The sequence below is a fragment of the Oncorhynchus masou genome, chromosome 16, assembly GCF_036934945.1.
Source record: "Oncorhynchus masou masou isolate Uvic2021 chromosome 16, UVic_Omas_1.1, whole genome shotgun sequence".
NCBI lineage: Eukaryota > Metazoa > Chordata > Actinopteri > Salmoniformes > Salmonidae > Oncorhynchus > Oncorhynchus masou.
The window spans coordinates 33,324,557-33,338,160 of NC_088227.1; the positions used below are offsets into that span (position 1 = coordinate 33,324,557).

Sequence of the window (13,604 nt, forward strand, 5' to 3'; positions counted from 1 at the left end):
GATTTTTTACCCATCGATTCATTTTTTTGCAAAATGTTTATTACAACAGTCTTACCCCCATCATATCTCAAAACCTAAGGTTACTCCATTGATTATAGTTTTAGAATTCCTCAAGGAAACAACATATAGCCTCATTACCTGCCATGTTAACTTATGGACTGCTGGTCCATGCAGCCCCATAGCTCCCTCAGTGGTCTCACACTGCACAACATAAGCGTAAACTTGCCTGTTGTGCGCAATAGAATATATTGGGCACATATACCAGTGATGATTGTACCAAATGGTGGATTTATACATAGGCAAATACATTACCTGTCAACTCCACTCAACATCTAATAATTGGATCAGGACATTTTCCAGTGTGCAAAAAACCCCATTGAATACTACCATTACAGAGGCCCAAAAGCAACCTGAAAAGCCCCCCCTCGCACCACAAATTGTAGGATGTGGCAATACAACTGATCAGTCATCAAGGCTGTTCCAAGTCTTCAGTTACTCAAGTTAATGGTCCTTCTGACTGACAATACTTTTCTGAAAGGATATTAGTCTCTAGAGACCAGGGCTCTCCAACTGTTCCTGCAGAGCTACCGTCCTGTAGGCTCACTCCAACCCTCATCTAGTGCACCCGATTCAAATAATTAGCTGAGAAACCGAATCGGGTTAGTTACAACAGGGATAGGAGAACACCTAAAAGAGGCTAGCTCTTTGGGAACAGGGTTGGATCCATGGGCTAGACCATCATGTATGGGATTGGCATGACTGACCACCCTATCATCCAGAGAACACAGAGCAATGACATTGAGAGTAAACTCATTTATTTTGTCATCTGCACTCTACAGTTGGAATTCGGGGAATTCAAAAACAACGTCTTTGCCTGTGAGCTTCTTGTAGACACCGGAGAAGGTCTCAACCTGAAAATAAAGGCAACCACTGGTTAACCACTGCATAGACCGCAACATTTACAGGTTATGCTGATCAATATAGCAATTGCATATGACAACACAAAAGGCATGCATTTGGCACATTTGCCAAAGACATTTGCAGCACATAAACCATTTGAGACATCAGTCAAGAGAAGTTGTACACTGCATGGTTTAGCCCCCCAGTCATGGCCCAAAGGGCTCTGGGAAGATGTAGGAATATGCAGAACGCCGTCCTCACCAGCCCGAAGGCCGGGGACAAAGCTTGCTCTCCAACATCGTGGAACGGGACTGTACGTCATAGCACTGTGAAGTACTACGCTCCCATACGCCACAAGGACAGAGCCATGTGAGAGCAACCTCACCGGATGTCCACGTTGGGGTTAAGGTGGGTGAACAAACCGCGACACAACTCACTTTGTGTTCCACATTGTTCTGCTGAGCCTTGTCAAGGTGGACTTTGATGAGCCGACTGCTGTCCAGTTTCACGCGGATCCTCTTGCCAACAATCTCACTGGGGAAGACCAGGTCTTCAAGGATGGCATCGTGCACGGCAGTCAGAGTACGGCTGGAGAAACAAATCACAACGTGCATTAGACATTTGAGGTAATTACAGAAATGTTCTAAACCTTGCGAAAACTATTTTTCCTACAATCAGTCTCATTCAAAATCAGAGGAAGATTCTTTATGCATGTATTGAAAGGGTAACAATCAAATAGCTATACAGGTATTTTGAAATCATTACTGGAGACAAGCAGTCTGCTTTAGATTATAATTGTTTATATTTTACCAGGCAAGTTTACTGAGAACACATTCTTATTTACAGCAACGACATGGGGAGTAGTTACAGGGGAGAGGAGGATGAATGAGACAATTGGAAGCTGGGGACGATTAGGTGACCACGATGGTACGAGGGCCAGATTGGGAATTTAGCCAGGACACTGGGTTTAAAACCCCTACTCATAGGGTAATGCAAGGTAATAGGAAGGAAAGTTGATGTTGCATTATATGGTTTGTCCCCGTTTAATCTTGTAGCTATATAATAACCTATTATAAAATCCCATTAAAAGCATACGACATGGTATTAGTAAAATTGTACACCGCATGGTTTAGCCCCCCAGTCATGGCCCAAAGGGCTCTGGGAAGATGTAGGAATATACAGAACGCCGTCCTCACCAGCCCGAAGGCCGGGGACAAAGCTTGCTCTCCAACGTCGTGGAACGGGACTGTACGTCACAGCACTGTGAAGTACTACGCTCCCATACGCCACAAGGACAGAGCCATGTGAGAGCAACCCCACCGGATGTCCACGTTGGGTCCAAACATGGTGTGCAAGTATGGCAGCATCAAATACAGCACAACAATTTCAACTTCTAAACCTAGCACCCATTTGCTCCAACTTTAAAGCTACAAATACATGTTCTTCCATACAGCATGTAGTCGTGGACATGCAGGTGACAACAGAACTCACCTCCTGGGACGCTTCTGCTTATTCTTGATACGGCTTTTCCTGGTTGGTTTGGGCAGGATTCTCCTCTGTAAGTAAAAAAACCCACCAAGGCTTACTTACCAATTTACACATGGAGACTTTTAAAGCCCAACAAGCATTCTAAATAATGTACACCGCATGGTTTAGCCCCCCAGTCATGGCCCAAAGGGCTCTGGGAAGATGTAGGAATATACAGAACACCGCCCTCACCAGCCCGAAGGCCGGGGACAAAGCTTGCTCTCCAACGTCGTGGAACGGGACTGTACGTCACAGCACTGTGAAGTACTACGCTCCCATACGCCACAAGGACAGAGCCATGCGAGAGCAACCCCACCGGATGTCCACGTTGATATTATGCTACACTCACAGCATAGAAACATGTATATTTGAGCACTAAAGAAGTGTGTTAATAGATTTCTCCAAAGTAACCAAGCTAACCGACAGTGGGGTCACGGCAACAGCTCTGCAAACTGCCCCAGCAACTCGTGGAAAACAGGACAGCGAGACAACATCACCCTAACCTGTGCAACGAAGACGACGTGTTTTCCGCTGAACTTCTTTTCCAGCTCCCTCACGAGTCGCACCTGAATCTTCTGGAAAGATTTCAGCTGGGGCACGGGGACAAAGATGATGATGGCTTTCCTGCTACCACCAACTTCAATTTCCTGGAGGAGAGAACAGCATTTCAGTTAGAGCACAAATACAAACACTTCAAATAGATGCTTTGAGGGCTTCAGCTGTCTGAATGAAATTGTACACCGCATGGTTTAGCCCCCCAGTCATGGCCCAAAGGGCTCTGGGAAGATGTAGGAATATACAGAACGCCGTCCTCACCAGCCCGAAGGCCGGGGACAAAGCTTGCTCTCCAACGTCGTGGAACGGGACTGTACGTCACAGCACTGTGAAGTACTACGCTCCCATACGCCACAAGGACAGAGCCATGTGAGAGCAACCTCACCGGATGTCCACGTTGGGGTTAAACTCAAACACAGTTTACTAAGAGTCAGACAAACTCCTACCACTTTCATCTTCAGTTATCCAAAAATGGTCTGAGCAAACAGTCAGAATGAAGGCAAGTACAAGACATGCAGTACAGGATCCTTGCCTTTGCAGCAGTGATGTTCAGCTCCCTCAGCTGAGCCTTCATGTCTGAGTTCATCTCCAGCTCCAGGAGAGCCTAGAAAGAAGGCTGACGTGTTAAATATGGCTTACAGCATTAGCCAAGCGACTAAGGAAGTTTTATACAGTGCCATATATTGACATAGCTCACCTGGGATATTCCAGACTCGAACTCATCTGGCTTTTCGCCATTGGGCTTCACGATTTTGGCGCTGGTACTGAACATGGCCTATGTCTCTGGAATTAATTAAAGACAAGACTACCATTTGAGCATACTCCGGAGTCCTGTATGTCTTTTGACATCATGCACGGTTTCAGGTAATGTAGTATACACACTGAAACGAACCAACGTTAGCCGAGTGGTTCATATGCCGACTCCATCACACCATACAGACATGCAGTTACTAGCTAGCGCTATCGGCTAAGGTTGATCAAACGAACAGTCGACAACGGCTGATTTCATGTACACATTCAAAATACAAATGCCGTTAGCTAGCTAGCAGACATGCCATCATAAACAACCTGACAAGTAACTATTGCATCAAACAATGTACAGGAGATAGGGTCGCATGTTCCAAGTTAACTACTTAATATTAGCTAGCTAACGTTAGCCAGTTGGCCGTCTTTAAACCAGGTTCATTATCAAATGGCTAACGTTAGCTAGCAACGGCCGGACAGTACTCAACCATACCTCTGGCTAAACTGTCAGGACACTTGACAAAAGGAAATATTAAAAACGGTTAAAAAAGCCACTAGTCGACGAACTACTGGCAATTCTTACAAGAACACATGGGCCTCAACGCGCCAGCTATGCCGCCTTTCCGTTTTCATGTTAGGTCTATCCTGAAACACTTCATACAATTAATTACACAACGGCCATCCAAAACCTTAAATATAATAATCTAACGCATCAACAGTCTTACATGAACTCTGATACAAGAACGAGGAAATTCTGTGCACATTTACAACAGTTTGACAAGAAATTCCGACCAGTGGGAGCATTATCTCGACCTACCTCAATCAACGACGGCCGGGGAAGAGGCCGGAATCTCGCGAGAGGAGTATACGAGTACGTCGTGGAAGGAATCATGGGAACACGGAAGTATGATTTTTAACACCAACAGAACAGTGCAGCAGTTATCGTGAACTTTGAAGTAATTAATGTAAATACCGAGTCCAAAAGTAAGCATGTCAGCGTAGATCATGTTCAAATGTATAGCTAACTTGTAGAGTTGTGTGTTGACATTACGGTCGTTAGGTAGTAGCTAGCAAAATGTGTTTGCTTTGGGTTAGTGGTCTAGTAAGCTAGCCACTGTTTACATGCCTATATTTGTTTCCAATGATGGCTAGCTAATAGTTGTCCTTGCATTTTAACACATAGCTATTTAGTTTGTTCAACTTGTTCACATTTCTGAAATCAAGACAATGACCGGTGCTTCCACTTTTAAGTAATTGCTGGTGTAAGTGATGTTCAGGTTACCCGTTCTTTGTAGTATAATACACAGGGCAGTCTGTATTGGCACAGAGGAGATGGTGAAAGGCAAATTCTTCTACGCTGTGAGGAAAGGATTAAACCCTGGAGTTTACCAAACTTGGTGAGCTGTGTAGTAGTTACCTAGCTAGGGAGCTAGTTACCACTGTAGTGTGTCTTTGGCCACATTTTGTCATTTCTATTCACATTGAATATCATGTGTTTACTTTTTCAGGGATGAATGTAAGAAACAAATTGACAAGTTCCCACATGCCAGCTTCAAGAAGTTTGCTGCTGAAAAGGATGCCTGGGCTTTTGTCAGAGGCAAAGCAACGTCGATAACACCAGACGTGTCAGAGGGTAGATCGATGGCTATGTTCTTCCCTATGGGTCACTGTACTTGTGAAATGACAATACAATGGGTACTGTTGTTACTGGCATTAGGAATGGGCAGCCTATCTTGTCATTAGACAAGTAGTGCACCATTCAGGCACAGCAGAATCAGACTTCTACTCAGACCAAGGTATTATCTTTCAGGAACCAGCTATGAGGCAACACTCCCACGAAGGGCCCCGGAGGCCCTTGAGTATATTCCCATTGGTCAGAAGAGACACTATAATCACGTGGAGGAGGAGGAGAAGGAGGTGGTGTCCCCTGCCAAACGAGCTAAACGTTCCCAGGAGGCATCTCAAGACAGCTGCGCATCTTCAAAGAGCTCTGATGGATTCACCTACATGGGTAAATATACCTGTTACTCCTTTAAATCATATTTCTTGTTTTTGTTTAGAAATGTAAAAAAAAATGTGAACAATTATTTTTAGTATAATCCATATAAGGCAACGTAAAATCAGTAAATACAGCAGTACACATCAAAAAGTAATAATAAATCAAGCAAAGAATCAAGAAGGAAAACACAATGTTTGACTGTCATATATACACATACCTATACACATAAACATGCAAAAATAAACCCCAAACTTACAAATATAGCTTATAGTAGCAGAAAATATCCTATAATGATGATTGAAAACGAATTAAACATGATTAAGAAAACAGTCTGTTTTTCCAGGTGATGCAGTCGTGGTGTACACAGATGGCTGCTGTTCAGGCAATGGGAAGGCCGGAGCCCGAGCTGGGATCGGGGTGTACTGGGGACGTGACCATCCTCTGTGAGTAGGCCTGGGTCTGTGGTTATAACTCATAGACTGTTCAACACTACAGTGGGTTGGTTTTTATGTGGACTCTTTACTGTAGGAATGTAGCAGAACCGCTGGATGGAAGACAGACCAACCAGAGGGCAGAATTACAGGCAAGTACTGTGTTTGTCTTATTTGTTTTAATTCTGAACTCTCTTAACCAGATTGCTGTTATTTGAATGGAATTGCCACAGCAACCTTTGGATTGTAACCCCACAGAGATTTAATCCCACATTTTGCTTCTGAATGGCACAGGCAGCATGTAAAGCCTTGGAGCAGGCCAAAGAGATGGACATCAAGAAGTTGGTGCTCTATACAGACAGCAAGTTCACCATTAATGGTACGTGTGTGCTGCTTATGGCACTTTACTAACACTCAATCAGCCAGGGACTGACTGATTGTGACATGGCTTTGTGTGATGCTGCAGGCATGATGCAGCATCTAACGTTAGTAGCTAGGCCTGCTAATGTGACTATCTTAATGACTGTTGTGTTGTTTCCTCCAGGCGTCACCAGCTGGGTGAAGAACTGGAAGCTGAACAACTGGAGGCTCAAATCTGGTGGCCCTATCATCAACAGAGAGGACTTTGAAAAACTTGACAAGTTAAATGAAGAGCTGAAGGTTGTATGGGTAAATATCAATGATGCCTGTTCCTCTACATATCTGTTAATATTTTCACTTCAAGTGTAGTGGGTTTCAAAGAATGGAACATAGTTTCCCAAACTATGGATGATGATTGGGTCGTGTGTCCTGTGTGGCTCAGTTGATAGAGGTTATGGGTTCAATTCCCACGGGGGACCAGTGTGAAAATGTATGGGCTTACTAATGTAAGCTGCTCTCGATATGACTAAAATAAAGAAATATGTGAGGTCTCCTGATATGAAAATGGTTTTAGAACACCTATTCATACAAGGTTTTTTTTACAAGTTAATTTTTTGAATAACTTTCCTTCTTAATGCATTTATGCTAGTCAGTTCTGTTGTGACATGGTAGGGGTGGTATACAGAACATAGCCCTATTTGGTAAAAGAACAAGTCCATATTATGGCAAGAACAGCTCAAATAAGCAAAGAGAAATGACAGTCCATCGTTACTTTAAGACATGAAAGCCAGTCAATCCGGAAAATGTCAAGAACTTTTAAAGTTTCTTCAAGTGCAGTCGCAAAAACCATCAAGCGTTATGATGAAACTGGCTCTCTTGAGGACCACCAATGGAAAGGAGGACCCAGACTTATCTCTGCTGCAGAGGATAAGTTCATTAGAGTTACCAGCCTCAGAAATTGCAGTCCAAATAAATGCTTCACAGAGTTCAAGTAACTTGACACATCTCAACATCAACTGTTCAGAGGAGACTGTGTGAATTAGGCCTTCGTGGTCGAATTCCTGCAAAGAAACCACTACTAAAGGACACCAATAAGAAGAAGAGACTTGCTTGGGCCAAGAAACACGATCAATGTACATTAGACCGGTGGAAATTTGTCTGATGAGTACAAATTTGATATTTTGGTTCCAACCGCCGTGTCTTTGTGAGACACAGAGAAGGTGAACGGATTATCTGCATCTGTGGTTCCCACCGTGAAGTATGGAGGAGGAGGTGTGGGGGAGCTTTGCTGGTGACACAGACTGATTTATTTATAATTCAAGGCACACTTAACCAGCATGGCTAACACAGCATTCTGCAGCAATATGCCATCCCATCTGGTTTGCGCTTAGTGGTAATGTAATTTGTTTTTCAAGTTGGACCACAGAGTGAAGGAAAGCAGCCAACAAGTGCTCAGCATATGTGGGAACTCCTTCAAGCATTCCAGGTGACTACCTCATGAAGCTGCTTGAGAGAATACCAGGAGTGTACAAAGCTGTCATCAAGGCAACTTGATGTGGCTACTTTGAAGAATATAAAATATATTTTGATTTGTTTAACATTTTTGGTTACTACATGATTCCATGTGTTATTTCATAGTTTTGATGGCTTCACTATTATTCTACAATGTAGAAAATAGTAAAAAATAAAGAAAAACCCTTGAATGAGTAGGTGTGTCCAAACTTTTGACTGGTACTGTGTGTGAGATATATATTAAACATACACACAAACAGTGCCTTTAGGAAAGTATTCAGACCCTTTGATTTTTTTCCACATTGTTAGGTTACATACTTAAAATTATTAAATAGTTGTTTACCCTCAATCTACACACAATACCCCATCATGACAAAGCAAAAACAGGTTTTATAAATGATTGCTAAAATGACTTCAAACATTTACATAACTATGCAGACCCTTTACTCAGTACTTTGCTGAAGCACCTTTGGCAGCGATTACAGCCTCGACTCTTTGGTATGAGGCGACAAGCTTGGCACACCTGTATTTGGGAAGTTTCTCCCATTCTTTTCTGCAGATTGTCTCAAACTCTGTCAGATTGGATGGGGAGTGTTGCTGCAGAGCTATTTTCAGGTTTCTCCAGAGATGTTGGATTCAGTTCAAGTCCGGGCTCTGGCTGGGCCACTCAAGGACATTCAGAGACTTAACCCGAAGCAGCTCTTTCATTGTCTTGGCTGTGTGCTTGTCCTGTTGGAAGGTGAACCTTTGCCCCTGAGCACTCTGGAGCAGGTTTTCATCAGGGATCTCTACTTTGCTCCATTAATCCTTGCCTCGATCCTGACTAGTCTCCCAGTCCCTGCCGCTGAAAATAATCCCCACAGCATGATGCTGCCACCACTATGCCTCACCGTAGGGATGGTGCCAGTTTTCCTCCAGATGTGACGTTTGGTATTCAGGCCAAAGAGTTCAATCTTGGTTTCAAGTCCCTTTTCCCCCCGATTGCTCAGATTGACCGGGCGGCCAGCTCTTGGAAAAGTCTTGGTGGTTCCAAACTTCTTCCATTTAAGAATGATGGAGGCCACTGTGTTGTTGGGGACCGTCAATGCTGCAGAAATGTTTTGCTACTCTTCCGCAGATCTGTGCCTCGACACAATCCTGTCTCGGAGCTCTACATACAATTCCTTTAACCTCATGGCTTGGTTTTTGTTCTGTATTGCACTGTCATCTGTGGGACCTAATGTAGACAGGTGTGTGCCTTTTAAAAATCATGTCCAATCAATTGAATTTATCACAGGTGGACTTCAAAGTTATAGAAACATCTCAATGATGATCAATGGAAACAGGATGCACCTGAGCTCAATTTCAAGTGTCATAGCAAAGGGTCTGAATACTTAAATACATTTTTTTATACATTTGCAAACATTTCTAAAATACTGTTTTTGCTTTCTCATTATGGGTATATTGTGTGTAGATTGCTGAGGGAAAACATACATGTAATACATTTTAGAATAAGGCGGTAATGTAACAAAATGTAGAAAAAGTCAAGGGGTCTGAACACTTTCCGAAGGCACGGTGTGTTATATATATATATATATATACAGCAAAAAAAAGAAATGTCCCTTTTTTTATGTAAAAATCCAAATAACTTCACAGATCTTCATTGTAAAGGGTTTAAACTCTGTTTCCCATGCTTGTTCAATTAACCATAAACAATTAATGAACATGCACCTGTGGAAAGGTCGTTAAGACACTAGGCAATTAAGGTCAAAGTTATGAAAACTTAGGACACTAAAGAGGCCTTTCTACTGACTGAAAAACGCCACAAGAAAGATGCCCAGGGACCTGCTCATCTGCGTGAGCGTGCCTTAGGCAGGCTGCAAGGAGGCATGAGGACTGCAGATGTGGCCAGGGCAATAAATTGCAATGTCCGTACTGTGAGACGTCTAAGACAACGCTACAGGGAGACAGGACGGACAGCTGATTGTCCTCGCAGTGGCAGACATTGTGTAACAACACCTGCACAGAATCGGTACATCCGAACATCACACTTGCGGGAATGGCAACAACAACTGCCCGAGTTACACCAGGAACGCACAATCCCTCCATCAGTGCTCAGACTGTCTGTAATAGGCTGAGAGAGGCTGGACTGAGGGCTTGTAGGCCTGTTGTAAGGCAGGTCCTCACCAGACATCACCAGCAACAACATCGTCTATGGGCACAAACCCACCGTTGCTGGACCAGACAGGACTGGCAAAAAGTGCTGTTCACTGATGAGTCGAGGTTTTGTCTCACCAGGGGTGATGTTCGGATTCGCATTTATCGTCGAAGGAATGAGCATTACACCAAGGCCTGTACTCTGGAGCGGGATCGATGTGGAGGGTCCGTCATGCTCTGGGGCCGTGTGTCACAGTATCATTGGACTGAGCTTGTTGTCATTGCCTGCAATCTCAATGCTGTGCATTACAGGGAAGACATCCTCCTCCCTCATGCAGTACCCTTCCTGCAGGCTCATCCTGACATGACCCTCCAGCATGACAATGCCACCACATGCAGAACAAGCAGTCTGATTTCCTGCAGGACAGGAATGTCAGTGATCTGCCATGGCCAGCGAAGAGCCAGGATCTCAATCCCATTGAGAACGTCTGGGACCTGTTGGATTGGAGGGTGAAGGATAGGGCCATTCCCTCAAAATGACCGGGAACTTGCAGGTGCCTTGGTGGAAGAGTGGGGTAACATCTCACAGCAGGAACTGCCAAATCTGGTGCAGTCCATGAGGAGGAGATGCACTGCACACCAGTATCTGGTGACCACACCAGATTCTGACTGTTACTTTTGATCCACCGGGACATGCAAGTACACCCATACTTTGACTGCTTTGCAATGACTGTCATTGGCAGTTGATTACATCACTTTTTCACATAGTTGGGGTCACAATAATTTTCTGATATCAAAATGGGGTCGTGGACCAAAAAAGTATTGGAACTTTCATGGATGGATGATGCACAACTGAAACTATTAACAGTCTCCTTCTGCCTTTGACTCTCTCTTCTTTCTCCAGTTGCACATCCCAGGCCACGCTGGATACCTAGGAAACGAGGAGGCTGACAGGCTGTCCAGAGAGGGGGCAGCAAAACGCTCACATTAGCCCTACAAGATAACAGCCCAATATGTAATTTACTTATCTTGTTTCTCTGTTAAATTCTATCAAATTGGGAGTTCACGAATTAATAATTCATGATCGTTTTGTGTGTGTGTGTGGGGGGGGGCATTTTAATTTTCCAGGATAATTTTGTCTTTTCTGTTGGGCTGCCAAGTTCTTTTCCAGAGAACAATGTTCTGTTTCTAAGTTTGTTTATTTTTATTAAATAAAGCATCCTGTTTGAAATATTGTTGGTTGTTTAATTTAAGGAATTCCTTCAGCTTTTACCTGTAGCATCATATGAGCATGCATTAATACTGTAAAGTAATTCCATTGTGGTAGTAAAGTCGGCCTATTCACTAACCACGTTTCAATCCACAGTTTGTATGCCAGTAAAGTAGGGCTGACGCAAATTAGTCAACTGGTCGATTCTTTGGTCGACCGAGATTGTTTTAGTCGAGCAGTAACAAATATATATTTGCCCCCACCTCAGTGAATTTATCTATTGCGGAGGCCTAGACTAAAATCAAATGTATGCTTGATCTGAAAATGTGGTCGGAGGCTCCATATGGAGGTTGTGACGCAATTGATTGACGGTAGGCGGGGCGGTACATCTTGTATAAACACAAACTCACTCCCTTGACAACAGCTCTGCACTGATCCGCAAAGCGCAAGAACTATGAATGCCCTGAGTTCTGCTCAGGCCATATCACCGTAAATGCTGCACGGCCAATGCAGACGTGGGGTTGACCATGCACCCAGATACATTGTGAGAAACAACATTTGGTTTATGTCTTCCCATTTACCAGTTTTGTCAATTTAGTTGTCTTTTGTTTGAAGGGCGCTCCTGACGATGTTTAGTAAGGACGCGCACGCATAGAAGTAGGCTTCTATAGGATACCTGGCAAATGTTTCCAGCTCTCTCCCTTTCGGTAAGCACTCGAAAGGGAGAGCACGACCGAAAATGTGTTCTGATCCAGTGGAATTACTTCTTATCCAGCTGATTACTTCTTATCAGTGCTTGACTTGGACTGAAATAGGTTGCGGTGTTGTGCAGAAAATCTCCCCCCTGCCAGAAACCCCCTCCTTACACTTTCAAAAATACTAGTCGAATAATACATGGGAGGGATGACGACTTTTGGCAAAGAGATGTATTTATATACTAATTATAATCAGTAGCGGATTTAGGTACAGGCGACATGGGCAGCCGCCCACAGCAGCATCTTGCCGGCACCGGGCGCTGGGGAGGGCGCTGAAGGGAGGGTTCGCCCAGGGCGCCATACAAGCTAGAACCGCCACTTACAGCTGAAACAAATAGCCTACAGCTGTGTCTGTCCCGAGCTCACTTGGGGAAACTCTGAGGGCCCAGAATACTTTATATAATGTTGCAAGTGCGTTGCAGACAGGCCATGTGTAGCCAGTGTGATGAATATGATATTTATTTTTAATCAGGATATTTTCTACCTGCAGGCTGCAATGTTTTAATTTTTTGGCTTTTTGTAGGCTATTTTTACATATTTGGCATTGGCAATAGAAGTTACTTTTTAGGTTTGTATCATTTTTATTTAGATTAGGTGAGCGGGGGTTCTACGAAGCAATAAGAAAAGTGTTTTAAGAAGGTAATACCAAGGATCATTTAGCTATTTGATTTTGAACGGACCCCTTGAAGTATCATAATATATTTTAAAAAATGATTTGATTACATTTTTTTTGCCTCACTACGACACTGTAAAAAAACGTTTGGGGGATTAAGTCAAAATAACTTATTTAATATATTCAAGTCAACTAAATGTGTAAAATGTGTTGATTTGACAAATCATGTTAAGTTAAGTTGACAACAACTCAATAAAAGCTGTAAACATAAAACATCAAGTTCAGTTAGCAAATAACAATTTGCTCAGTCAACTTTCAAATCAGAACTAATAAGTCAAATAAACTAAAACAAGATCCCAGTTGTTGACAAAAAATGGCATGTAATATTAACTACAAGTCATGAAATTGTCTTAACTTACAAAACCAAGTTGAATCAGCTATGAAGTATCTCTTCCCTCAACTTTCAAATTAGATCCAATAGGTCAAATGAAATAAATAAAGACAACATTTGGACTTTAAATGTCCAGTTAGGATAACTACAAATCTTGTAATGAACTTTACTTCCAAAATTAAGTTAAATCTGCTAAGACCTATGTGTTAATTTAACGTTCAATTCAGAACCAAGAAGTCAAATCAACAACACCAAGATAACAGTTGTGTTTACTAAACATTTCAAGTTTTGATAACTACAATTAATTACACTGTCTTAACTTACAAAATCAATTTGAATCATCTCAGAACAATTTGTTCAGTCAGCTTTCAAATCAGAACTAATAAGTCAACTTAACTAAAACAAGATCCTAGCTGTGTTGACAAAAAAATTGCATGTTATATTAACTACAAGTCATTACATTGTCTTAAT

General features: G+C 42.8%; 2 protein-coding genes and 4 non-coding genes across 9 annotated transcripts; 1 reads left to right on the forward strand and 5 right to left on the reverse strand.

The window, feature by feature from the left end:
* Positions 1-798: 798 nt before the first annotated feature.
* LOC135557853 (small ribosomal subunit protein eS7) lies at positions 799-4,602 on the reverse strand. Its single transcript, XM_064991528.1, has 7 exons — positions 4,544-4,602; positions 3,680-3,765; positions 3,515-3,586; positions 2,931-3,074; positions 2,392-2,456; positions 1,338-1,488; positions 799-911 (listed from the first exon to the last, which is right to left on the reverse strand). The coding sequence occupies exons 2-7, from the start codon at positions 3,752-3,754 to the stop codon at positions 834-836; spliced, it is 585 nt and encodes a 194-aa protein (XP_064847600.1). The 5' UTR covers positions 3,755-3,765; positions 4,544-4,602; the 3' UTR covers positions 799-833.
* On the reverse strand, positions 1,077-1,301 carry LOC135558039 (small nucleolar RNA SNORA73 family). Its single transcript, XR_010458301.1, has one exon. It is a non-coding gene; the product is annotated as a small nucleolar RNA SNORA73 family (small nucleolar RNA).
* Positions 2,012-2,236, reverse strand: LOC135558041 (small nucleolar RNA SNORA73 family). Its single transcript, XR_010458303.1, has one exon. It is a non-coding gene; the product is annotated as a small nucleolar RNA SNORA73 family (small nucleolar RNA).
* Positions 2,535-2,759, reverse strand: LOC135558032 (small nucleolar RNA SNORA73 family). The gene has a single exon (XR_010458294.1). It is a non-coding gene; the product is annotated as a small nucleolar RNA SNORA73 family (small nucleolar RNA).
* Positions 3,159-3,383, reverse strand: LOC135558040 (small nucleolar RNA SNORA73 family). Its single transcript, XR_010458302.1, has one exon. It is a non-coding gene; the product is annotated as a small nucleolar RNA SNORA73 family (small nucleolar RNA).
* Positions 4,603-4,606: 4 nt separating the features above from the next.
* On the forward strand, positions 4,607-11,395 carry LOC135557852 (ribonuclease H1-like). Of its 4 annotated transcripts, none has more exons than XM_064991525.1 (9): positions 4,607-4,710; positions 5,022-5,123; positions 5,235-5,359; positions 5,537-5,737; positions 6,069-6,168; positions 6,254-6,312; positions 6,455-6,535; positions 6,701-6,825; positions 11,069-11,395. In XM_064991525.1, exons 2-9 carry the CDS (start codon positions 5,059-5,061, stop codon positions 11,153-11,155), a joined length of 843 nt encoding a protein of 280 aa, XP_064847597.1. In that variant the 5' UTR covers positions 4,607-4,710; positions 5,022-5,058; the 3' UTR covers positions 11,156-11,395. The 4 variants fall into 4 exon arrangements, with proteins under 4 accessions (XP_064847597.1, XP_064847595.1, XP_064847598.1 ...); XM_064991526.1 differs by having other exon boundaries at positions 4,634-4,691; XM_064991523.1 differs by having other exon boundaries at positions 4,611-5,123.
* Positions 11,396-13,604: the final 2,209 nt, after the last annotated feature.